This window comes from Mobula hypostoma, chromosome 3 (assembly GCF_963921235.1).
Source record: "Mobula hypostoma chromosome 3, sMobHyp1.1, whole genome shotgun sequence".
NCBI classification, from domain to species: Eukaryota; Metazoa; Chordata; class Chondrichthyes; order Myliobatiformes; family Myliobatidae; genus Mobula; species Mobula hypostoma.
The window spans coordinates 71187701-71214616 of NC_086099.1; the positions used below are offsets into that span (position 1 = coordinate 71187701).

General features: G+C 40.7%; 1 protein-coding gene across 6 annotated transcripts in view; it reads right to left on the reverse strand.

Annotated features, from left to right (window-relative positions):
- The window catches only part of LOC134344079 (TBC1 domain family member 1-like), a 252006-nt gene that overhangs the window by 175218 nt on the left and 49872 nt on the right, over positions 1 to 26916 (reverse strand). Inside the window, exon 1 of one of the 6 annotated variants that reach the window (XM_063043304.1) lies at positions 18199 to 18568. The exons of the other annotated variants lie outside the window; for them this stretch is intronic. Within the exon in view, the coding sequence (XP_062899374.1) occupies positions 18199 to 18264 (66 nt within the window). The 5' untranslated portion in view covers positions 18265 to 18568. Of the gene's footprint in view, positions 1 to 18198; positions 18569 to 26916 lie in introns of those variants that run through there. 6 annotated transcript variants of the gene reach the window in all.

Sequence of the window (26916 nt, forward strand, 5' to 3'; positions counted from 1 at the left end):
AAAACACAAACAAGACAAAAAGAACAAGCCGAAGATGTAGAAGAAGTGAAATAATTAGAGAGATTTGCTATCTGAAAGATGTCGCTTGAGGAATCGTTGCTCGCTGGTGCCATCTTGACTGGAGTGGAATTCATTCAGTTACTTGGTCTGGTGACTAATGCAAAACTGTACTGGGAAGCTCGTCTAATGCTGGCAGAATCACTTCTTCTCTATATGGGGCTTTGCAGATTTAGCAGTGAGTGATAAATTGTTATATAACATGCAAACCATAACTGTTTTGTTGGGAAATTCTGACAAATATGCTTTGAAGTGTTTTCTGTTTCTGAAAGCGTTCACGAAGTGATTGAACATAATTCAAATTCTTGCTTGCTTTATCACAGTGCATTCTCTTAAAATGTTCAAGGAGCCTGGAAGGTGTAACTGCCTCATTCGGGAAAAAAATGTTTTCACACATCAGGAATATTGGCTGCTGTTGGTCACTTTGTGCTGGTTTAAAATTGATATTTCAGATACTTCCACACTAGAATGTTTACATTTTTTCCATTTGGTTTGCTTCTGCCATTTTCTTAATGGATTAACGACGATAGAAAATTGCCTGTTGTTTAAATCCAACCTCAAGCGCTGTGATCAATCAAGGGAAAAGCTATGACATCATCATAGCTCTGGCAAAACCTGACTCTCTGCCTGAACATTAAAGTGGGGCAACGATATATCAGCTGGACAATGGGCAAGAGAAATGCAGTTAAATCCATTCAAAACAGCAGATTCTGAACTTTACCCCACTCTAATTCACAGGAACTGTGTCACCGTTTGATAAGTGTATGGGAATCTTACTAGCTATAGTAGTGAATGCCAATAATATGTGGGTCGGGCCCAGAAATAACACGATTTCTTCAGTCCAGATTTCCCATGATATGCCAAATACAGAGGTGTCACATCGCCTTTCAGCATCTATAACGCGCTTCAAGTCTATGAGAATGGTGGGTTAGCAAGAGATGAGGTGATCATTAAAATCAATTTTGAGGCACTGAGGATCAACTGATTATAAAAAGTAATTCACTTCTTAAATTAAGTCTGCAATTGTTCAGATGCCCCCCTTGCTATCAAGTGCACCTCTAGCCCCTTTATCCTTATCAATTCCTTAGAAACGTTCATTATCCTGGGGGGGGAGGGGAACAATATTGTCCACTTTGGAAATCACTAGATCAGGGGTTCCCAACCTAGGGTCCATGGACCCCTCGGTTAATGATAGGGGTCCATGGCATAAAAAGGATGGGAGCTCCTGCACTAGATGATAGAACACTGGAAGCTATGTGGTGACCCATGAGAAGTATATTGGTTGGATTCCAGTTAATTGGGACACACCAGGACCACTACATTTTGGCCCTATTAAGTGACTGCCCCAATTAGCCAATTTCATGGAAAATGTTGAAAAGGTATATAAAAAAAACTAGTTTAACTGAGTATCAGGTTATGTAATTAAATACAGAATAAATTGAAACACCATCAATACTACAGTACTATAAATCTGTGTACTAGTTCCTAATAGATATAAATGGAAGAATTCATCCAGCGTACACTACCATGTTCTTTTGAGTGACTATAAATGAACAAAATCAGCACAGACACCCAAGAGCCTTCATCCAATGCTGTCAACAATTGCATCCTCTAAATCTTCATTTTCATTGTAACTTTCAAGATGATATGGATACCTTAAATTCTTTGTAGTTCCTAACTTGACCAACTAGTGAAATCATTTCATTTACACTCCTGGCTATTTCTGGCATCTCCAAGCCTGAATGCTTAAAACCTCAGTGAGCAAAACAGTTCTGAATTATCTTACTACTTTTTTGTCACTGACTTGGCGAGAAAAAAAAGTTTTTAGAATACAAACATATGCACCTGATACTATTTAAAAACTGTTTGCTCTAAGCACAGTTTTTAATGTAATGGTCACACAAGTATACGTGACTGATGTTAGTTAGAAACTGTTTAGCAACAGAGTCCTATCCCAATAAAATGGCATCGTCCCCCAGGTAAACAAAGGGAACCCTGTCTATTATCTTGATTAATTGCTGCTTTTTAAGAGTTGTCCCAAATAAGCGGCTGCCCCGATTAACTGGAATCCACTGAATAGGAATAAAATTGATAGAGTCAAAACCATCTTCCCAGGCAGTAATGTCAAATACTAGAGAGTATAGCTTTATAATGAGAGGGGGAAGGCTTAGGGGATTTGGGAGACAAATCATGTTATTTTTAAACATACACAGAGGGTGGTAGGTTCCTGGAATGTCCTGCCAGGGGAGGCAGTGAAAACAGATTCAATACCAACATTTAAGGAAGGATTTAGGGCAACATTCAGGATAGAGACCAGTTATCGGCAGATATAATTAGCTTAAATCAGCTTCGTGGTCGGCACAAACATTGTGGGCTGAGAGACCTGCTCAAGTACTATGCATAAAACACTTTCTTCCATCACATCTACCAGATTAGTTAAAAATAACAATTTGCAAGAAAAAGACAAAAAAAAAGGATAAAAAAAGACAAAACAAAAAGGAGATAGGATTACTTGGGAGGCCAGCAGGAGATTCACTCATGGATGAACTTACTTTGCTAACAAGATCTCAAAAGGCAAATGACTCACTGTACAAAACACCATTAGTTTGCCTGTTTGTGCAGAGCAGTAAGCCTTTTTCCAACAGATAAAGAGTGCAGAAGACTGACTAAGCCCATAATCGCTTGATTCCCTTAACATATAAAAAAATCAATTCAGTTCCAAGACTGAGCCTCCTCAATCCTCTTGGGTATGGAATGCCCAAGATCACTGTTAACTGGGTAAAGGAATATCTTCTCATCTACGTCCTGAATGGCTGGTCCTTAAGTTTTATACTGTGATTTCAGATGCTATGTAATTCAGACAGGGAAAACATCATTTCTACATCTACTCTTTCATGCAGCACAGTAATTTTGAATGGTTTAATAAGATCAGCTCTCATTCTTCTTAAGTACAGTTGCTGTTTGGTTAATCTTTCTTTGTACCTCCTATCATTGGAATCAATCTGGTGAACTGTTATTGGATTCACTCCATCACAAGAATAAACCTTCTTGAGTAGAAAAAGACTTGACCCTCGTCCAATATGTTAGGTACAGCCTCTACAGGACCCTACATGATTACAGTAAGGCACCTTCATTATAAGAGTACTGGAGTACAAGAATAAAACAAATAAAGTTCAACATATCATTTGGCTCTGCTCATTAAATTAGTGATTTTACATGCAAAGGCACCCATGTTCTTCTGAATTCCAACACCTTTCAATCACTCATAATTTAAGAAAAAATACTCTGTTACCAAAACTGGGCCCTTACATTTTACCTCACCATCTGCTGTGTCTTCACCCACTCACTTAGCCTGTCTAGGCCTCCCAGAAGCCTATTTGTATCCTTATTGCAAACTGCACTTCCACATTCAAACAAATTTTTTTTTAATTCACTGATCTGAACAGAGAAGAGTTGGGGTTCTTGTTACACACTTCTGGTCACAGCCTCCCAATCCAAATGTGGCCTGTAGTTCTATTCTCTACTTTCTGTCCATTCAATCCCATGTGCTGTAAACTTTGTTTGGCCTTCTGAAAGTAAAATCCACCACATCCATTGGTTTGTCGATACTTATTCTACTAGATATGTCCTCAGATTCATCAGACAAAATTCCTTCTTCACAAAGCTCTGTTAACTTTTTCCTACCATGTCAGACATCCCACCTCTCCCAGAAGTTCCGGGAGTCTCCCGCATATTAATAGTGGCTCCCTGATGCCCGCAAATTATATACAATACCCCCGGAAACCAAATTTTTTTGACAGCGAGAGAGAGAGTGCGCAAGAGTGACCGCGAGAGTGACCACGAGAGAGTGAGAGAGCAAGAGCGACGAGAGCGAGAGAGCAAGGATGTAACAGCAAGAGCGTGAGAGAGCGAGCAAGAGAGAGAGTGCGAGAAAGAGCGAGAGAGCGTGCCATGGCAGAGCGTTCCGAAAAAAATATAAAACGTACATCACCCCAGACTACACTGAAGTGTAACCCTGCCTAATCGGGGTCAAAAATAATGACAGTCTTGCTCGCTGCACTGTTTGCAACAGTGACTTTGCTATTGCCCATGGTCGGTTAAGACTGTAAAAGACATGTTGAGGTGAGTTTAACAGGTGTCATTCGTTCATTAGCATAGCTAACGTTATTTAAACTAGCTGGCCAGCTGCTAAGGAGCTACTCTATTGCAGATATCCCACCTCTCCCAGAAGTTCTGGGAGTCTCCTGCAAATTGATGGGGCTACCTCCCTGAAATGAGTTTTTGCAGGTTGAGATGTCTGCCATGTTATTTTCAAAGTGATCTACTATCTTGATTTATCATTACTTCTAGTGTTTTCCCTTCAATCAGTGGCAGATCTGTAGTTCCACTTTTCCTCACAGCTTTCTTATTTTGTGGGGTTATATTTGTGACCTTCCAATCTGTGAGAAGGAATCTGGAATTAGTTAAAGAATTTACATTTGGAAAGATGACAACTATTACATGCTTTATCTGCAAAGCCATTTCTTTCAAAACTGTGGATTTATTGGCTTTCAGATCCATTAATTATTCCAAAATTTTCTACTACAGGTTGTGAGCCCCTTATCTGAAAAGCCTGGGGCTGTAGTGTTTCAGATCTTGGAATATATAATGAGATAGCTTGGGATCATCATCATTTCCTACTCTGAATTTTTGTGCTGCCGGTAAGCAGTGTTTGTTTTACACTTGCTCATCATTCCATACCATTAATATAACAAAAATATAATGTGTGCAGGGTAACAAAAGCAGCAGTGCAGCATCAGGAGAATACCTGAATCAGCTGTTCAACTACAATAAACAACAGTAGCCTTTCAGTATTCACATATGATGCTGTGTTTTGATTAAAAGGTTACAGTCCCCTACCCTCCCACCTTTTTATTCTGTCATCTTCCCACTTCCTTTCATGTCTTGAAGAAGGGCTGCAGTCTGAAGCATCAACTGTTCATTCATTTCCATAGATGCTGCCTGATCTGCTGTGTTCCTCCAGCATTTTGTGTGGGTTACACTGTATTTGTAATTTACTTTCAAAAAAAAGTTTTTACGTAAGGTATAAAGGCCAATCAGCATTGTAGATTTGTTCTGGTGTCAAGATTTTCATTGATGGCAACTTTGCAAACTCATCAAATTTCTCTGCTGCTTTGCGATCAGCGGACAATTCATCTTTAAGTTTTAAATTCTTTAAAAATGTAATGCCATGCCTTTTCTTCAATTTCTGCAACCAGCCTGCAGAATATTCACAATTACCTTCAATTGAGTTCGTGTGATAGATCCTTGTTTGTTTCATAATCAGCATACCATTAAGCGTCTTGTGTTTACTATGATGCTGACGAATCCACTCTTTCAATACACATTCAAAATCTTCATTTTTCACTTCATGCAATGTTTTTCTATTTTCTTGTAAACTTCTGTTCATTACATAGGAGAGATCTGTGCATCGCCTGGAAACCTTACCAATGCTTTCTGGAATTTCCATTTGTGACGTCACACAAGTGCTCAAAAACTTTTTGATTTTGGAGGTTTTCAGATTTTGGATTTTTGGATATGGGATACTCAACCTGTACTAATTTCTTTCACCACCTCAATCGCTCCAGATCTATTGGACCCAGCAATGTTAAGAATTTTTTAATTGCATTTTCTTCTATGAATACAGAGGCAAAATATGTTTAATTTCTCTGTCACTACCTTTTTCTCCAGTATAATTTCCCCTTCAATCTAAAAGAGAAAAATAGCAAATTTCACTCATTTTTTCCATTTCTCATATCCATAAAACTATTTACAGTTTGTTTTAACAAAGTTTTCCTTATACAGGTTTCCCCCGCCATCCGAAGGTAGAGTGTTCCTATGAAACGGTTAGTAAGCCGAAATGTCGTAAAGCGAAGAAGCAATTACCAATTATTTATATGGGAAAATTTTGTGAGCGTTCGTAGACCCAAAAATAACCTACCAAATCATGTTAAATAACACATAAAAACTAAAATAACATATAGTAAAAGCAGGAATGATATGATAAATACACAGCCTATATAAAGTAGAAATACTTTTCCACAATCATTACTGAACTGTTCTCCACAGCGAAAATCTCACGCAAGCGCCGTCAGCAGAAAATCTCACGCAAGCGCTGTTGGCAAGAACACTCTCTCCAGTGACCTTTAAGCTATGAAGCTGCCAAATCATACCAAATAACACGTAAAAATACACAGCCTATATAAAGTAGAAATAATGTATGTACAGTGTAGTATCACTTATGGGAATCGGAAAGATAGCTTGCCGAGAACACTGATGATGGTGTGTTAGACTGAGTGGTCGCAGGTTGGGTGGTGCAGTGGCCCCCACCCTCCAGGCTGCCGAGCAATACATTGCCGCGAAGCATGCAGGGGTGCAGCAGTAGCCGGGAGGTACACAGCACATCTTTAAGAAAAAAGCCGAAATAAACAAGCTAATTAATTAGGTGCCGCCCGACACATAATTGTCGGTCCAGATCAGTGCCGATTTCCGATTGCGTCGTCTCTGATCTGGGCCGACAATTACGTGTCGGCGGCACCTAATTAATTAGCATGTTTATTTCGGCTTTTGTCTTAAAGATGTGCTGTGTGCCTCCCGGCTACCGTTGCATTCTCCGCGAATCGGTATCTGTCCATGGCCTGGGGGTTGGGGTGGTGGGACACTGGGGTGTCATCTGGTCATCATCTATTTCCATTAGAGCAGGCAGCTCATCTTCTTCTATCTCTGCCCGCCTCAATGTCGAAGGTCGAGGTTCGTCGTCTGCTGTGGCTGATGTGGAAGGTTTGCTTGACTGTCGAGCCTCGCACATTTTTCTATCACACAGTTCTTTAATAAGGACTCAAACCATCCTGCAAATATCTCCTAAACCGACGTACCCTTTCAAAATTAAAGTTGTACTTTATCATTACTCATTCAGTTTTGATTGTTATCCTTTTTTCTTCCAATTGCATCAGTTCTTCATCTGTCAGTTCTTGGTGATGGGATGCCAAAACCTCTTCAACATCATGTTCGTCAGCTTCCACAAGCCAAACTCACTTTGTCCTTACTTCATTCACCACGATCAAAACGCTTAATTATGTCTAGTTCTACCGTAAGTGTAACATCCTTACGAACTCTTTCAGGCTTTTCCGATACCTTAAAACTCATCTTGCAAACAGCTGCTCACACGCACGTGTTAAAGCAAAGCAGTTCCAAATCCAGGGGAGAGTGGCAGTTCGGGGCGCGTGCTGCCTTTTATCGCGCGCTGAATTTTTTTTTGTAACAGTGAAAACCCCTTCTGAAAGTGAAAACAGGGTACTGATGTAGGTCTTTCGTAACAGTGAGGTTTCATAAAGCGAACGTTCGAAAAGTGGGGGACGCCTGTAAATGTCACAATTCTCCATTACCAAAGCTTATTTTTTTCCCCCAAATCCTCTGGCTTACTGGTCTTTTCTGGCAACATCTACTTTGGCAAGCCATCTACTTACTTCGATCTAATATATCTTGTTAGCCCACATTTCCTGTTGAGCTTCTTACCATAAAAAGGAATAGACATTTACTGTAAACTTTGTATTAATTCTGGAAATGTTGGCTACTGTTCAATCTTTCAGTGTAGTTGCCCAATCTACTTGAGCCAATTTTGCCTCCTATTGTCATAGTTTGCTTAATAATCAAGACCTTGCTTTATATATGAACTCAAACTTACAAAAAATCCATCATATTTCACTTTAAATAGCTCCTTAAAAATAAAATCAATCATCCCTTTCTTCTCTACTATTATACCAAGCCAAGCAGATAATGGAAATCTGAAGTAATAGACACACACACACACACACACACACACACACACACACACACACACACACACACAGACAGCTGGAGAGCCACCTGATCTGTGAGCCTTATCAGTATTCTTATTTTCTCAGCAACAGTGTGTTCAGCATATTCCTCCTCCTCCCATTTTCCTCTATCTCCCTCATTCATTTCACTCCATTTACACTCCTCCAGATCGATCAGCTAATAGTGGCAAGAGCAGGCATGTCACCTAGACAATGCTGGTCTCCAGCAGATCAGAGGGATTCCTTTACTTTTCTCTGTTCACTTCCCCTCTTGACAACCTAATGCTTGTTTGCTCACTTTCCTATGATGAAAAGTCATCTACCTGACAATTTAACTCCACAGACACACAGCGGGACAGGGAGCATCTCAAACCTCCGCTGGCTTTGTTCCAGCTCCACTAGTTTTTCAACATACTGGAAAACCATCCTTTTGCACTGTCTGAATTCACCCTCCACATTAACACCAATGATTTGATTTGCTCAGTCTATAGGTACATACTAATCCCTTTTAATAATCAAGTTGCCCTTATTGTATGCAGTTCCAAACTTTGTAGTTTCCACTGTACCTGGAAGCCACACACAATCCACTGTCATGCTCAGAACACTCAGTATTTAGTCCAGTATTTAGGGAAAAAGAAACAAGTTAATTTTTTCACCTGAAGGGTCTGTGGGAACGTTAACTGTGCTTCCTCGTTGTTTCCTCGCAGATGCTCTTTTTCTCCTGCTGAATATTTCCAGAACTTTGTTTTAGTTTCTAATTTCCAGCATTTTTAAGCTCATGACTAATCAGTCTAACACTGTGATATTAAATTTAGATTATTCATATCCCATCCACAGTTTTTTAACTTTAGGTACCAAATATCAACTGGAATTCAACCTGCTGTCTCTCTAATTGATTACATTTCAATGTAGTGCACTGAAAATCTGGTAGCACTATCCATTATTTAGTGATAAAAATATTCTTCAACAGCCTTAAATCACCATTTCTTTATACTTAACTGCTGGTTTTCACAGTATGTTTCCCCAATGTAAAGAAATCTTTACTACAAAATCCAATGACCTCAGAGAATTTCTGTTGCCTATCAATGAAGTAAACTCTTCATCCACTTTGCATTTTTGCCTCCATCCAGAGCAACAAAAAGTCTATGACAACTTGCAGTCAATACAGTGGGAGCACTTCATGTTAAAAGAAAATAGGAGACTACAAATGTAGAGGGCTGGAAAAAGAACTTCAGGGCAAGAACAATATTAAAACAATGACCAGCAACACTGCAGTGGAGGAAATAAAGTTTGTCAAATTTCCTGACTTTCCCACACATTGCTTTACCTCATCCTACATCTTTTACATTTAATCTTGGTCTCAGGTGTCCCCCAACTGTAGCAGCAGAGGATCCTGGATAAAAAGATGGCCAAATATTACCTACTATATTCACATTGCCTTCACACCAGAAGCCACATTAAATAATGTTGTTTACTGCAGCCTTGGAGTGTTTGGGGATGGGAAAATACCATTTAAATGAGGTCTGATGAGATCATTTGGATCCCAATTACGTTAACAGACTGTATCTAAATATTATCGCTGACATAAATAATGTGCAAAAGCTTTCTGAGTTTCCTAGTGAGCTGCATGGAGCAACAGAATATCAGGGAAATGTTTCTTTATTGTTCTTGGGACCCAGACTACTGATTGAAGACGCTAACACTAGGAAATCTGCAGATGCTGGAATTTCAAACAACACACATCAAAGTTGCTGGTGAACGCAGCAGGCCAGGCAGCATCTCTAGGAAGAGGTACAGTCGACGTTTTGGGCCGAGACCCTTCGTTAGGACTAACTGAAAGAAGAGCTAGTAAGAGATTTGAAAGTGGGATGGGGAGGGGGAGATCCAAAATGATAGGAGAAGACAGGAGGGGAGGGATGGAGCCAAGAGCTGGGCAGTTGATTGGCAAAAGGGATACGAGAGGATCACGGGACAGGAGGCCCGGGGAGAAGGAAAAGGGGGGGGGGGAACCCAGAGGATTAGCAAGGGGTATAGTCAGAGGGACAGAGGGAGAAAAAGGAGAGAGAGAAAAAGAATGTGTGTATATAAATAAATAACGGATGGGGTACGAGGGGGAGGTGGGGCATTAGCGGAAGTTTGAGAAGTCAATGTTCATGTCATCAGGTTGGAGGCTACCCAGACGGAATATAAGGTGTTGTTCCTCCAACCTGAGTGTGGCTTCATCTTTACAGTCGAGGAGGCCGTGGATAGACATATCAGAATGGGAATGGGATGTGGAATTAAAATGTGTGGTCACTGGGAGATCCTGCTTTCCCTGGCGGACAGAGCGTAGGTGTTCAACGAAATGATCTCCCAGTCTGTGTCGGGTCTCGCCAACATTTTAATTCCACGTCCCATCTCCCCCTCCCCATCCCACTTTCAAATCTCTTACTAGCTCTTCTTTCAGTTAGTCCTGACGAAGGGTCTCAGCCCGAATCGTCGACCGTACCTCTTCCTAGAGATGCTGCCTGGCCTGCTGCGTTTACCAGCAACTTTTATGTGTGTTGCTGTTGATTGAAGAAATCAGTAAGGACTCGTCTAAAGAACCTAGGCACCCAGAAGTCAATCTGAAATCTCACCTGGATACACATACCAAAGAAGTGTGTGGGTTGGTAGGCTAATTTTTGGGTGCATTTAGCCAATCGTAAACCAGAGGTGGGTGGAATCTGGGGTTAATGGTCAAAAAGTGCGAGAATTTAAAAAAAGGGATTATTATACATGGGTGGCAAAAAGAATAGACTCCATATGCCGAAGGGCCTGCTTTTGTGTGTGCCACTCTATCAATGTATGACAAGGCAGGTATTGAATCTGGCATCTTCCAGTCTGCAGGACAGAGCTGTGAAGTGAAGGGCTTGAACAGAGTTACCTGCAACACAGCCATCTTCACAACTCAAAGATTCGGAAATATACAGATCCAGGAGCTCTTTCTTGTAAGCAACTGATTTAATACAAATCTGTACACAGAATTGTGAACTGTCCAGCTTGTAAATACTGCACAAACTGAAATTAGTACTTTTGTTTGCAAGTCAAAGAAATGGGATAACAATTCAAGGATCAACTTTAATCACCATATAAATTTACATGTATTAGGAATGTTCTGTGGCTTGTTGGCATGACATCCAACCAAAAAAAAAATTCAACAATCATAAAGAAATATACAAAAAAAATGTCTTGAAGTATGGATATGGAATAAAATGTGCATAAATTCTAATTTGTAGTTAAAATGTAAACAGCATTATCACAAGTGGTTTTAAGTCTTTACAGAGCGGTGCAGTGACCGAGACAATAGGTGGGGGAAGGGGCATAACTAGAATGATCAGATTAACTGCCTGGAAAAAAGAATCTTTTAAGATGTGTGAAGTTTTTGTTTTAAACTTTTTTTCCAAAAGGTATATGCACATACATGTTCTGTCCCATATCTCTGAGAACCTGCTTGTGCAGCAGATTCAAACAGGTGACACCAATGAACAGGAAACTGAGATACACTTGGAACACACAAGAGAAAATCTGCAGATGATGCTGGAAATCCAAGCTACGCAACATAAAATGCTGGAGGAACTCAGCAGCCCAGGGAGCATCTATGGAAAAGAGTAGTCGACGTTTCAGGCTGAGACTGTACTCTCTTCCATAGATGCTGCCTGACCTGCAGAGTTCCTCCGGCATTTTGTGCTGTATACACGAAACAACTGTCTGGGCTGCTTGAGCCAAAGAATACACAGACTGTAGTTTGAATGGGCTATTCGCCATAACAGCAACATCACATAATTTTATGACGCATGAACACACAAATACTCGTACATTCTTCCTGCAAACAACTGAAAAAAGGCAGTTAAGTTAAACGAGAAGGGGACATTAGCTCCCAATCGATTGTACCTGATCATATTCATTGATATCAGCAGAAAAGTAACCAGATTGCTTCCAGTATTATTAGGAATGACTACTTCATAAATTACCAGTCGACTCATCCGATCAATGAAAGAGACTTACAGCCATATCCTAACCCATACAATCAGAGACTGTCCAGGGAGAGATATATGGTCAAGCACAGAGCACATGAGAAACAGCAGTAAAATGCACATGCTGGAAATCAAATAAGAATTGAAAATATGACAACAGGAGGCCAAGTAAATAGTATATAGAATGAAGCAATTAATCCAAATCCTCCTTCACTTACATTTAACTCATACCTATACCAAACCAAAATAGCCAAGAACCATCAAATGCAAATCAAATGATTCCAAGCCACTAAGGAAATGTTACAACTAAACAACAAAACCTTTGTTAGGAAAACTGAAGTGGTGAGAGACAGGAGCTAAAGGGAGGAAGTCACCCAAGGCTACAGGAGACTGTCAGGAGAGAGAAGGGAGAACTTCAGATAGTGGAGAGCACCCAGTGGCCAACACCCTCAACAATAGGTACTCCATTTTGAGTACTCTTTGGAGGGGGGACGACCTACCTGGGGGAAGCAACAGTAGCCGTGTCCCTGGCACAGAGTCTGGCCCTGTAGCTCAGAAGGGCAGGAAACTGAAAAAGATGGAAGCAGTTATAGGGGATTCTATAGTTAGGGGAACAGGTGATTCTGTGGACATGAAAAGGAATCACAGATGGCAGTTTGCCTCTCTGGTGCCAGGTTCCATGATGTTTCTGAAAGCATCCACAATATCTTGAAAAGGGAGGGTGCGCAACCAGAAGCCATGGTACATTCTGGTACCAACGACATAAGGAGAAAACAGAAAAATGGGAGTTAGGAAGGAAGCTGAGAAGCAGGACCTCAGGGTAGTAATCTCGGGATTATTGTCTGTGCCACGCGACAGTGAGGTTAGGAATAGAATGAGGTGACAGATTAATGCGTGACTGAAGAATTGGAGCAGGGGGCAGGGATTCAGATTTCTGGATAATTGAGATGTCTTCTGGGGCAGGCGTGACCTGTACAAAAGGACAGGTTGCACTTGAATCAGAGGACCAGTATTTTTGCGGGCAGATTTACTAGAGCTGTTGGGAGTGGTTTAAGCTAATATGGCAGGGGGATGGGAACCAGTATAATAGAGCTGAAGATGAGCCAGCAGGTTTACAAGTAGATGATGGATGTGACGCGAGTGATTGGGTACAAATGCAGACAGAGTAGAGAGTTAAATTGTACCACAGAGGCAAAATTCAAAAAGGCCAAAGAATGCAGGACTGAAGGCGCTATATTTAAATGGCACATAGTATTTGGAATAAGGTGGACAAACTCATGGCACAATTCGAGATTGGTCGGTATGATGTTGTGGGCATCACTGACTCATGGCTGAAAGAAGGTCACAGTTGGAGTTTAACATCAAAAGCTTTACTTTGTTTCGAAAGGACAGGCAGGAAGGCATAAGCAGTGGTGTGGCTCTGTTGGCAAGCGATGGAATTACATCTTTAGAAAGGTGGGACATAGGGTCAGACAATGGGGTTGAAATTGCAAAGGAAACTGGAAAGGGCATGTAATAAGGGTAATGTCACAATTGTAATGGAGGACTTCAATATGCAAGGGGATTGGGAAAATCAGGCTGGCATTGGATCGCAAGAGAGGGAATTTGCTGAGTGCCTATGAGGTGGTTTTTATTATTAAGGACAAGGTTTCAGGGTACTTGGAGACTAATGATAAAATAAGTCAAAGTCAGCATGGTTTCTATAAAGGGAAATCTTGACTGAAAAATCTGTTAGAAGTTCTTCGAGAAAGTAACAAGTAGGATGGACAAATCAGAGGGAGTGGATGTCATTTACTTAGATTTTCAGAAGGCGTTTGAGGTCTTAGCATGATAAAATCCCATTGTGTTACAAGAAAGATACTGGCATGGACAGACGAATGGCTGACAGACAGGAGGCAGCGAGTGGGAATAAAGGGGGCCTTTTCTAGTTCTCTGCCAGTGAATCATGGTGTTCCTCAGGGGTCAGCATTGGGACCACCACTTTTCACATTGTTTGTCAATGATTTAGATAGTGGAACTGATGGCTTTGTGGCAAAGTTTGCGGATGATATGAAGATAGGTGGATTGCAGCAGGACTTAAAAAAATTGGAAGAATGGGCAAAAAAGTGGCAGATGGAATACAGTGTTGAGAAATGTATGATAATGCATTTTGTTAACATAGAAACATAGAAAATAGGTGCAGGAGTAGGCCATTCAGCCCTTCAAGCCTGCACCGCCATTCAGTACGATCATGGCTGATCATCCAACTCAGAGCCCTATACCTGCCTTCTCCCCATACCCCCAATCCCTTTAGCCACAAGGGCCATATCTAACTCCCTCTTACATATAGCTAATGAACTGGCCTCAACTGTTTCCTGTGGCAGAGAATTCCACAGATTCACCACTCTCTGTGTGAAGAAGTTTATCCTCATCTTGGTCCTAAAAGCCCTCCCCTTTATCCTCAAACTGTGACCCCTCGTTCTGGACTTCCCCAACATCGGGAACAATCTTCCTGCATCTAGCCTGTCCAATCCCTTTAGAACTTTGTACGTTTCAATCAGATCCCCCCTCAATCTTCTAAATTCCAGCAAGTATAAGCCTAGTCGATCCAGTCTTTCTTCATACGAAAGTCCTGCCATCCCAGGAATCAATCTGCTGAACCTTCTTTGTACTCCCTCTATGGCAAGAATGTCTTTCCTCAGATTAGGGGACCAGAATTGCACACAATACTACAGGTGTGGTCTCACCAAGGCCTTGTACAACTGCAGTAGTACCTCCCTTCTCCTGTACTCGAATCCTCTTGCTATGAATGCCAGCATACCATTTGCCTTTTTCACCGCCTGCTGTACCTGCATGCCCACTTTCAATGACTGGTGTACAATGACACCCAGGTCTCGTTGCACCTCCCCTTTTCCTAATCGGCCACCAGTCAGATAATAATCTGTTTTCCTGTTCTTGCCACCAAAGTGGATAACTTCACATTTATCCACATTAAATTGCATCTGCCATGAATTTGCCCACTCACCTAACCTATCCAAGTCACCCTGCATCCTCTTAACATCCTCCTCACAGCTAACACTGCCGCCCAGCTTCGTGTCATCCGCAAACATGGAGATGCTGCATTTAATTCCCTTGTCTAAGTCATTAATATATATTGTAAACAATTGGGGTCCCAGCACTGAGCCTTGCGGTACCCCACTAATCACTGCCTGCCATTCTGAAAAGGTCCCGTTTATTCCCACTCTTTGCTTCCTGTCTGCCAACCAATTCTCTATCCACATCAATACCATACCCCCAATACCACGTGCTTTAAGTTTGCACGCTAATCTCCTGTGTGGGACTTTGTCAAAAGCCTTTTAAAAATCCAAATATACCACATCCACTGGTTCTCCCCTATCCACTCTACCAGTTACATCCTCAAAAAATTCTATGAGATTCGTCAGACATGATTTTCCTTTCACAAATCCATGCTGACTTTGTCCGATGATTTCACCGCTTTCCAAATGTGTTGTTATCACATCTTTGATAACTGACTCTAGTATTTTCCCCACCACCGATGTCAGGCTTACCGGTCTATAATTCCCCAGTTTCTCGCTCCCTCCTTTTTTAAAAAGCGGGGTTACATTAGCCACCCTCCAATCCTCAGAAACTAGTCCAGAATCTAAAGAGTTTTGAAAAATTATCACTAATGCATCCACTATTTCTTGGGCCACTTCGTTAAGCACTCTGGGATGCAGACCATCTGGCCCTGGGGATTTATCTGCCTTTAATCCCTTCAATTTACCTAACACCACTTCCCTACTAACATGTATTTCCCTCAGTTCCTCCATCTCACTAGACCCTTGGTCCCCTACTATTTCCGGAAGATTATTTATGTCCTCCTTAGTGAAGACAGAATCAAAGTAGTTATTCAATTGGTCTGCCATGTCCTTGTTCCCCATGATCAATTCACCTGTTTCTCTCTGTAAGGGACTTACATTTGTCTTAACCAATCTTTTTCTTTTCACATATCTAAAGAAGTTTTACAATCAGTTTTTATATTCCCTGCCAGCTTTCTCTCATAATCTTTTTTCCCCTTCCTAATTAAGCCCTTTGTCCTCCTCTGCTGAACTCTGAATTTCTCCCAGTCCTCAGGTGAGCCACTTTTTCTGGCTAATTTGTATGCTTCTTCTTTGGAATTGATACTATCCCTAATTTCCCTAGTCAGCCACGGGTGCACTACCTTCCCTGGTTTATTCTTTTGCCAAACTGGGATGAACAATTGTTGTAGTTCATCCATGCGATCTTTAAATGCTTGCCATTGCATATCCACCGTCAACCCTTTAAGTATCATTTGCCAGTCTATCTTAGCTAATTCACGTCTCATATCTTCAAAGTTACCCTTCTTTAAGTTCAGAAAACACATATCAAAGTTGCTGGTGAACGCAGCAGGCCAGGCAGCATCTCTAGGAAGAGGTACAGTCGACGTTTCAGGCCGAGACCCTTCATCAGAACTAACAGGCCGAGACCCTTCGTCAGGACTAACCCTTTGTTACTGAATTAACAATATCACTCTCCGTCCTAATGAAGAATTCCACCATATTATGGTCACTCTTACCCAATGGGCCTTGCATGACAAGATTGCTAACTAACCCTTCCTCGTTGCTCAACACCCAGTCTAAAAAAGAAACAAAAGTGCAGATGATTATCTAAATGAAAGGTTCAGACATCAGAGGTGCAAGACACAGGTTAATTCACAGGTTGAGTCTGTGGTAAAGAAGGCAAATGCAATGTTGGCATTTATTTCAAGGGGAATAGAATATAACGACAAGGAGATAATGCTGAATCGTCAGAGGGTAAATGTTGAAGCTTTATAATACACTAGTCAGGTTGCACTTGGAGTATTGTCATCAATTTTGGGCCCCTCGTCTCAGAAAGGATGTGTTGCAATTGGAGAGGGTCCAGAGGAGGTTCATGAAGACTATTTCCGGGAATGAAGGAGTTAACATATGAGGACCGTTTAACAACTTTGGGCCTTTATTCACTGGAATTTAGAAGAATGCTTGGAGATCTCACTGAAACCAGCTGAATGTTTGAAGGACTAGATAAGGTGGATGTGGAGAGGATATTTCCTTTGGTCAGTTATCTAGAACTAGAAGGCACAGCCTCAAAATTGAGGGGAGACCTTTCAGAACAGAAGCAAGGAGGTTTTTTTTTTAGCCAAAGAATGGTGAATCTGTGGAATACTCTGCCACAGACTGCCATGGAGGCCAAGTTAGTGGGTATATTCAAAGCAGAAGTTGACAGATTCCTGATTGGTCAGGGCATCAAAGGATATGGTGAGAGAGCAGGTATATGGGGTTGAGTGGGATCCGGGATGATGAAAGGGTGGAGTGGACTCGATGCAGTGAATGGCCTAATTCTGCTCCTTTGTTTTGTGGTCTTAGTGGTCTTTGTCAAAAAGGTGGTTAAGAAATTTTGTAAAATGAGAATCAAAAAATAGGGAGAATATGACAATTTCCAAAGGATAGGGTTTTGGCAACTAAATCAGCAGTCCACAACTAATGATTTAAAATAAATCACCAGGTCAAAATTTAAAGTGCAGAAGGTGATTGAAGAGGTGTTCTAAGAAGAGTTCCGCCTGAAACAGTGACATATTTGTTCCCTATTTAAACAGTAAACGACCCATAATTCAAGCAATCTGCTGCATAGAATGGAAAACCAATTCTATCTATAACTTGCCTGGGTAACAAAATACACATTAAGTGTGAATTTTAAAATGCATGCACGAGCACATCAGCCTGGGCAATAATATCTTTACACGTTAACCAAACATATCTCACAAAATATTCTGCAATAAACTCACAAATTGTAGATCTAGTGACAACCAATAAAAGTAAAATAACGTAATAAAATTGTATCAACTAACCTCAGAATGTACATAGTCAACAAATGTTGCAACAACAGATTCGTCCATCTTTCTACAATCTTACCAATTGCATCCTATGTGTATCTATATACAATATATAAGGCCACAGCATCCTCTGCTGTCAGCAACAATTCCTCAGTCGTTACAACTTCGCACAAATTTTGCTGAACTATTCGAAAATTATGGTGAAAACTATATTTTACTTCTGGAACTTCACTAGTGAAGCACAGGGTCCGGCTTCCCTTTGTTTCAATGCAATGCACAATTGCAAGACACGTTGCTGGTTGCAGAGGGAATTGGGCAAAAATCTCATAAAAGTGATTCGGTACTCTACTGCTTTGCAATGATCAAGAATACAATTTCAGCCGTAAGAGCTAAACCTAAGTTAACAACGTTTGATTACCTTGATTTCTTTCACATTTCCAACATCCAACTTAAGAAAGTTCAGTCTCTGTAGCCTTGCTTTCATTTCTGACCTCCAGCAAAAGCAAGTTGCTCCAAGCCTCCGAATGAACTCTCACTCAGTGGGATCACACCCAGCAGTCTCATGTAATCAAATGACATTCTTGCTGACCCCTAACCTGAGGCAATTTTCTGATAATTCCAAGCAACACAATGCAGCCACTGAACTGCAACTTCCTACTTGACTGTGTATTCGGCATTCGGCTTAACTGCCTGGCTCTCTTCTTAACTCTTTCAATGCTGGATATACGTTTCCTATAAGTATTTCCCGAGCCTCCCAAATGGAAAAAAAACAGTAAATCCAAACAAGTTTCTAAAGATGTTATGCATTGCAATATAATTTTTCTTTCAATAGAGTGTGAAATCTAAATTTATAAACAGTAATTTGCACTGCAAACAGATTTCTCCTCCAGTGATTTTAACGGAAAAAGTGGCAGGTGTAGAACTGTCTGCCAGTGCTGTTTGTTGAATTGCATTTCGGCAAAGACTTAGCTATACCTTGAATGTTTTTCCAGTGTCTTTCTTGTAATATCAAATATTATTGAGTCAGAAAAATCCATGAGTGGGAGACGGCAAAAACCGTTGGATAAATGAAACTGCTTGATAATAGGGTTCAGAATTTCCATGTCTGCCTCATCATCAAGGAAGATGCTGCACTCAGATGTAGAAACTTTGTTCAAAAGATGGTATGACTTAAATAGGTAAAAATATTTTTTCTTAGGCATTGAAATATCTTTAATAACTGTTTGACCATGTGTTAGTGATTTCTGATACATCTTAACTGACGTGGCTGTTGTGTTTTACTATTTATTGTTATGTTTATTATTTAGTGTTGCATTTGTTATGTTATGATTGCACTGCTCCTGAGAAACGCTGTCTCATTCTGCCCTGGAGAGCTGATGTATGGTTAGAATGACAATAAAGTTTTTTGAATCTTGAATCTTAATGTACCAGACACTGCTGTTAGTTCAATATTCACTAGCTTCATTTAAGATCACAGCAACACACACACACACACACACACACACAAAACACAGGAGGAACTCAGCAGTCCAGACAGCATCTGTGGAAAAGAATAAACAATCGACATTTTTTGTTCAATGGTTCAGTGTTGCTTCTTGCTTTCCTGAACTGCAGCACAAAAGAAGTATGTAAATAGCTTGGATTCCTCTTTCCCTTCCAACTTCCTCTACAACCGGGCACATCCAATTCTGCTTGTACTGAATGAAAAGCCAGAAATCACTAATGCATGGTCAAACAATTATTAAAGATATTTCAATACCTAAGTAAGAATATTTTAAGCATCCAAGTGTTGTGAACCCTGGGAAATGAAAAAAAAACTGTAAATGCTTGAAATCTGAAATAAAAAAAAACTAAGCACAAGTTGCAAACACTCAGCTGGTAAAGCAGCATCTGTGGAAAGAAATCAGTTAATGTTTAAGATTTGCAATCCTTTATTGGAGCTCATTGTGAATCCAATGCCCTTTTCTATCCCACTTGCCATGTTTTGGTCTTCAGGCAACACAGGTGAAGACCTCCAACCATTGAGCACATCGACATGAAACGTTGTCATAGGAACGCAGCATCGATCGGCCAAGACCCTTACCACCCAGGCCATGGTCTTTTCTTGCTGCTACCATCAGGTAGAAGGTACAAGAGCCTCAAGACTCGCACCACCAGATTTGAGAACAGTTACTACCCCTCAACTATCAGCCTGTTGAACAAACGGGTTAAGTATACTCACTTGCATATTAACTGAGATATTCCCATAACCAATGATCTCACTTTAAGAACTTTTTATCTTGTTATTTCATGTTCTCATTATTTATTGCTATTTGTTTATATTGGCATTTGCAGAGTTTGTTGTCTTCTGTACTCTACGGGATCTTTCATTGATCCTGTTATAGTTACTATTTGTTAGATTTGCACAGTATGCCCACAGAAAAATGAATCTCAGGGTTGTATGTGGTGACATATATGTATTTTTGATATTAAAATTTGCTTTGAATTTTTGAACACTATGTTTTCTTTCAATAAGAATTAATTATATTCATATGGTAATTTTAACAGAGAGAGAAAGAGAATGAGAAAAAATTAGGAAGGGAATCTCAGAGCTTGGCAAAACACAGTCACTAAGGAGCTATGTCTAAAATTAGGGATATGCAAGATGCCAGAATAGGAGGAATATTGCACTGATTTGACTGGAGTATATTTCCAAATTACTAGCAACTTACGTCAGTGACAATATTTTATGGAAAACTGGTGCTGGCAGAATTTATCACACAGTGGCACGAATTGCTGCACCAGATTTAGTGCAGGCCTTGGGATAACTTGCTCTTGGAAAGCTATGAGAAGGAGACAGAGAGAACGCATATCCACCCATGGGGATGATGTTACTGATTGGCCAAAGGAATGGGAAACAATGGGAGTTGATGTGATGAGACATCAGCAAGAAGGTGAGAACAAGTATGCAATGGAGAGTTCAGTGAGACAGAGTTCTTTTACCATGAGGCTCTAGCTATCGTAGCCAGCCCAGGCAAGCAGCTGCTCAGTGGCCTTTAAGGTGGCTGCGGTGGTGACGAAACTGTCTGGAAGATGTGTCTTCCAAAAAGTTCTGGATAGTGTTGCAATAGTCTTGTTGAGGATTATGCCAAACAGCTGTGTTATATGGCTTTTTAAAAAAATATATATGGATGCATAAGGAGACCAATTTTTAACCGGTATTGTCTACATTTTGGGCCGAGACCCTTCGGCAGGATTGGCAATACACTTTTCCAGAGATGCTGCCTGGCCTGCTGAGTTCCTCCAACATTTTGTGTGTGTTGCTCAATTTCCAGCATCTGCAGATTTTCTCTGGTTTGTTACTGTACATGGATGTTAACCGCATGTTCGTAAAGAATATGGCCAACAGCAAAATATAGTTAAGGAACGAACTACTGAGGAATATACAGGAATGAAACATTTTAAAGACTAGATTATTGGTAAATAAAGGCTAACAAAACTCGGAGAGATTCAAAGCGTCACTTATAATTGTCCTGCCTTGTATCTGACAATACAATGCAGCTGGACTGTGTTTGGATTACTCACTTCCTTTGCACATTAGTAAAATCAGCAAGCTTGACTTTGCATTTCTGTCGATGTTGCATTAACACTGGCTGAATTTTCTTTGTTCATGTGTGTGTGTGTGTGTGTGTGTGTGTGTGTCAATTATACTGTGAAAATGTATTTACTTTATATACTGTATATAGTTGGGGTTCCTTCCCCATGCGTGAGCATAGTACAAGGCAGCGAGCGGAGGTTTGAGATCGGAATTTTCCTTCTCCTATATGAGCTGCCAATCATGACACATAATTACGGTGGCAGAAAACCACACAGGCCAAGTTGTGGTGTGGTATGGCCTGTTGATTGGTGGTACATGGTGTTTCTGCCATGCCTCTGGAGAAACAAGCATGCAGTAGCTCCTCGTCATGCAGCAGTGCAGCAGCGGATGAATGCAATCCAGCTCGTCTTCCACGGAAGGCAGCACCAGTAGGAGCAGCCAGCCCCCAGCCCAGCATGAACTCCAGCAGCGCCTTGCTCTCTCCCTCACCGCCTCCAGTGTCTCCTCTTTGATCTCTGCCTCACCACCACCAGTGTCTCTTCCCGTGGGCAGCTGCACCAAGTGAACCTACAGCATGATGGCCTGGTCTCGGCAACAACCGAGACAACACCATCGGTCTCGCCAATGAACTAGGGAACTAGACTTGCAGTATTCTACATTACCATATCAAATCATATATTCAGTACAATTTACCTCAAGACTATGACACAAAAACAGATAAATTACATTTTGCCATATTAGGGGATCATTGTGCTCAAGTAAAAAAAAGACTTTAGATGGACGTCCAGCAATGCTAATTCCCTACTTTTCAATTTTCCATAAACCTACAGCTTATACTGGTTTCTGTTCCAAAACCCTCAACATATTGATGTGTCCCAGATGCCAACACAGTTAAAAATAGATTTAAGTTTTTTCATTACAATGACAAGCTACAGTTTTATTGAGCATTATAGTCTACGAGAAGACAACATCAAGGTTACTTTAGTAGCATTAAGCACTCAGTATCACTCCTACTCAGCACTTCCCCCATCCCTCAGCTTTGAAAAGAGTAAATTCTGTTTTGGGGATCTGGCACATTTTTTTAAAACTACTTGCGAATCCAATAAGCTAGTATTGAACTAGCAATAAACTAGATGCATATTAATTAAGCCCATTCAAGCTACTTGTATTTTCGAATCATACTTGATTATTATGTGTTCTTTGCATCTGTAAATTACAAGCAACTCATATTAAGAATCTTTAGATTGCAGCATAGACTTGCTGCTGGAAACACGGCTGACAGTTTTGTTTCTCAGATCACTGTTTGAGTCTGAGAGATACAAATCCCTGATCAGTGGCAGCAGTTCATGCATAATTATGCTTTGAAGTGGAATTGCTGAATACGAGTGCCATTTATAGTTCTGTAAGAGTATGACTGGGCTAAACTTATAAGAAATTTGCATTGACTAAAACAATGAACACCTAAAAAACGTAACACTGGTAAGCGGATTACTGGATTTAACACTGAAAACAATCCTTGGGGAAAATGCTTATTATACAGAGATTGCTTTAGAACCTGGCTTTGAAAACAAAATCAGCTCATTTCATCCACCCTTTATCCTTCCCACATGAAAATAATCTACTTTGACCAGAGCAGCAGTCTGCTGGAGGCAACACAAGAGACAGCAGGAACTACACACAAAGCACTGGAGGAACTCGGCAGGTCAGGCAGCACCCAGGGAGGGAAATGTTCTCGCTCAAGGGTTGGAAGAGGAGCTGGCTGGTCATAGATGGATTCAGGTGAGGGGTGATAGGCAGGTGAGTGAGGGCACAAGTGAGAATGATGAAAGAAGCAGGGAGATGATAGGTGGAAATGACAGAACTGAAGAAGATGGACTCTTACAGGAGTAGACAGTGGACCTTAGAATAAGGGAAGGACTGAGGAGGAAAACTGAGAGAAAAGTACGGTGATAAGCAGATCAAGAGGGTGAGGGAGGGAAAAGAGATGGAGTAAGGGGTGGCCAGAGGGGTGTGGATATTGAAAGTTAGATAGATTGGATCAAGGGAATGGCGGCGTAAGGAAAAGGTCTCTTGACAAAAAAGAAGGTAAACTGCCCCAAAATCGAATTTAAACAAATACTTAATATTGCATAACTATATTAATAAAAGGGGCAAGGATGATGTCTAAGAACAAGAATAAAAAGTCCGCTTCGAAGGCTGATAAACATAAAGAGATGCAGCAAGGTGACGGGCCTAGCTCCCCCACAGCAAGCCAGGACGGAGATAATGAGGGGGAATCGGTGACTCTGTCTTTGATTCTCGGAGAGATTCGCGAGTTCCGACAAGATAACAGCAAACAGCTGGAAGATATTAAAGGAGAAATAGTAAAAACTAACTCGCGGATAGATGAAGCCGAAGCGAGGATTGTTGGAATTGAAGAGAAGCTGCAAAACGTCGAGGAAGTGATAGCAGAAATGCTGAAGCTACAAGACCAGCTCCAGTGGAAACTAATAGATCAAGAAGGCCGCTCGAGAAGGGAAAATGTGAGGATCTACGGAGTTCCCGAAGGAACCGAAGGTAAACCCGGATTGATGATTCCCTTCGTGGAGAAGCTGCTTAGAGAGAACCTTGATATACCGGCCGCAAAAGACCTACGGATAGAAAGGGCTCACCGCGCGTTGGCACCACAGCCTCCGGCAGGCGCCCAGTCCAGATCGATTCTGATCAGATTTCTCAGTTACAGAACGAAGGAAGAGGTGCTTAAAAGAGCATGGCAAAAGAAAGGTTTCATGTGGAACAACTGCAAAATCAGTTTAGACCACGACTACGCACCGGGGATTCTTGCCAGACGGAAGGAATATACGGAAACATGGAGAGTCCTGAAGGAAAACAACATCAGATTCCAGACCCTGTATCCAGCTCGGCTGAGAGTCTTTTACGACGAAGGGACAAAAACTTACGCTACGGTGGAGGAGGCAATGTTGGACCTGGCGGACCAGGGACTACCTATTAAAGTTATCACCCAACCGGAGTCGCTACTGGAGAGGATTCGGCAGAAGTCGTGGCAGTTAGTGGGGCGAGGACGCTCCACTCGAACCAGAGTGTCAAACTACAAGGAAAAGCTGCAAATATTCAGACGCGAATGTACAGAGAATACAGATTAATTAAGAGAAATGACTGAAAAGAGTAAATCGGACTTAAAAGTAAAATGAAAACTGGTAACTGAAAATAAACTAGGTGGAATAACTTGAATGATAGCAATATGGTCGAGACATAAATAGGAGAAAATTCTCTATGATTATTCAAACTGCTGAGGGCCCTCTAACACAGGGTGAAGATAGAGGTTATCCCTCTGAACTGAGGCGGGTCGGTGCTCAGTCGGGAAAAATTTTCAAATGTTATACGTTCAGAAATGTCTAGGGTGTGGTTATATGTCTTGGTTTACTGTTGAGAAGGGATTGCTTACTGTTTGGTTAGAAAAGGAGAGTGCTTTTTTTCTACTAGAGAAAAATGCAAACTGAATTGGTAAAAATAATTTCCTATAATGTTAATGGGGTTTTGAATCCAATTAAAAGAAATAAGATTATGTCTAAATTGAAAAAAGAGAGGGCACAAATAGCTTTCCTCCAGGAAACACATATGAGCCAATCTGAACATGGAAAATTAAAAAGAATGGGCTTTAAGCATGTATTTTATTCATCATATAAATTGAGTCACAAAAGAGGGGTAGCTACTTTAATATCAAGTACTCTTAATTATGAACATATTTCAGAGACTAGAGACAAAGAAGGACGGTTTGTAAAAATCACAGGAAGAATAGAAGGTACAGAAATAACATTGCTGAATGTTTATGCTCCTCCAGGTAGTGAATGGTCATTTTATAGACACATTTTTGACCTAATGGTCAGTTCTCGAGGGGTAGTAATTTGTGGAGGGAATTTTAATATTAGATTAAATCCTATATTAGATTCTTCAAGAATAGTTACTCAGAATAAACCTCTGACTCGGAAAGTGAATTCATTGATGGAGGAGTTGGGAATTATAGATGTCTGGAGAGAATTACACCCTACTAGTAAAGATTATACATATTACTCTTTCCCTCATTCAGCCTATTCAAGGATAGACTATTTCTTTATCTTTAATACAGATAGACTCAGGATAAAAAACTGTAATATTGCAACAATTGATCTGTCGGATCATAGCCCAGTCTCTATGTCTCTAATCCTGGAAAGGAAAATGAGGAAAACACTATGGAGGCTAAACTCACATATACTCAATAACCCGAAAGTAATGGAGAGATTAAGGGGAGAAATCAAAGAATATCTAGACCTTAATGACACGGGAGAAACATCACCAGTGATTTTATGGGATACACTGAAAGCTGTACTGAGAGGGAAAATTATTTCCATTACTACTCACATGAAAAAAATCAATGCACAAAAATTAGCAGACCTTCAAGGAAAATTAAAACAACTTCAAGTTGTAGATAGCAACAAAAGTAATTCAAATCGAAAACAGGAAATTAGGAAATTGCAAAGTGAAATCGATGATATTTATACGTTGGAAACTCAAAGAAATTTTCTTTACCTGAGACAAAAGAATTATGAAGTAGGAGGTAAATCAGCTAGATTATTAGCATATAAATTACGAAGACAACAAGCAGACAATACAATTCATAAAATAAAGAATCCAAAGACAAAGCTTGTGGAGAGTACAATAGGGAAAATTCAAGAGAGTTTTGAAACATATTATCGAGAGCTGTACTCCCAACCCCGGGCCCCCAATGAGCCCTATATAGACAGTGTATTGAATCTTTTAGATCTACCTAAACTTACAGATTTACAAAATGAAAGTTTATTAGAACCAGTAACTGTCAAAGAACTGAACGTGGCCATCTCTAGGTTAAAGGCTGGAAAGTCCCCGGGTTCTGATGGGTTTACCTCAGAGTGGTACAAGTCCCTGAAGACACAGTTAGCCCCATTACTACTTAACACCTTTAATTGGATCTTGCAGAGAGGAGAAACTCCACCTTCCTGGAGAGAAGCGATTATTTCAGTTATTCCTAAAGAGGGTAAAGATAAACTAGAATGTGGCAATTATCGGCCAATTAGTGTTCTTAATTTAGATTACAAACTATTTACATCTATATTAGCGTGCAGATTGGAAAAGCTTTTACCTGGCCTAATCCATTTAGACTAGACTGGATTTATTCAACAAAGACAAACACAGGACAACATAAGGAGAACTCCGCACATATTAGAACAGGTTAATAAGAACGAGACAGAGACAATGGTAGTAGGATTGGACGCTGAGAAAGCTTTTGATTCGGTTAGTTGGGCATTCCTATACAGAGTGTTAGGAAGATTCGGCTTTCAAGAAAGGTTTATTAAAGTAATTCAGACTCTATATGACAGCCCTACAGCCCGAATTAAGATAAATGGGGACCTCTCTGACTCCTTCATTTTAGAGAGAGGCACTAGACAGGGATGCCCAATTTCTCCTCTCCTTTTTGCGCTATATATTGAACCACTTGCCCAACTAATAAGACAGAGCGAAATCGTAAAAGGTATCAAGGTGGCA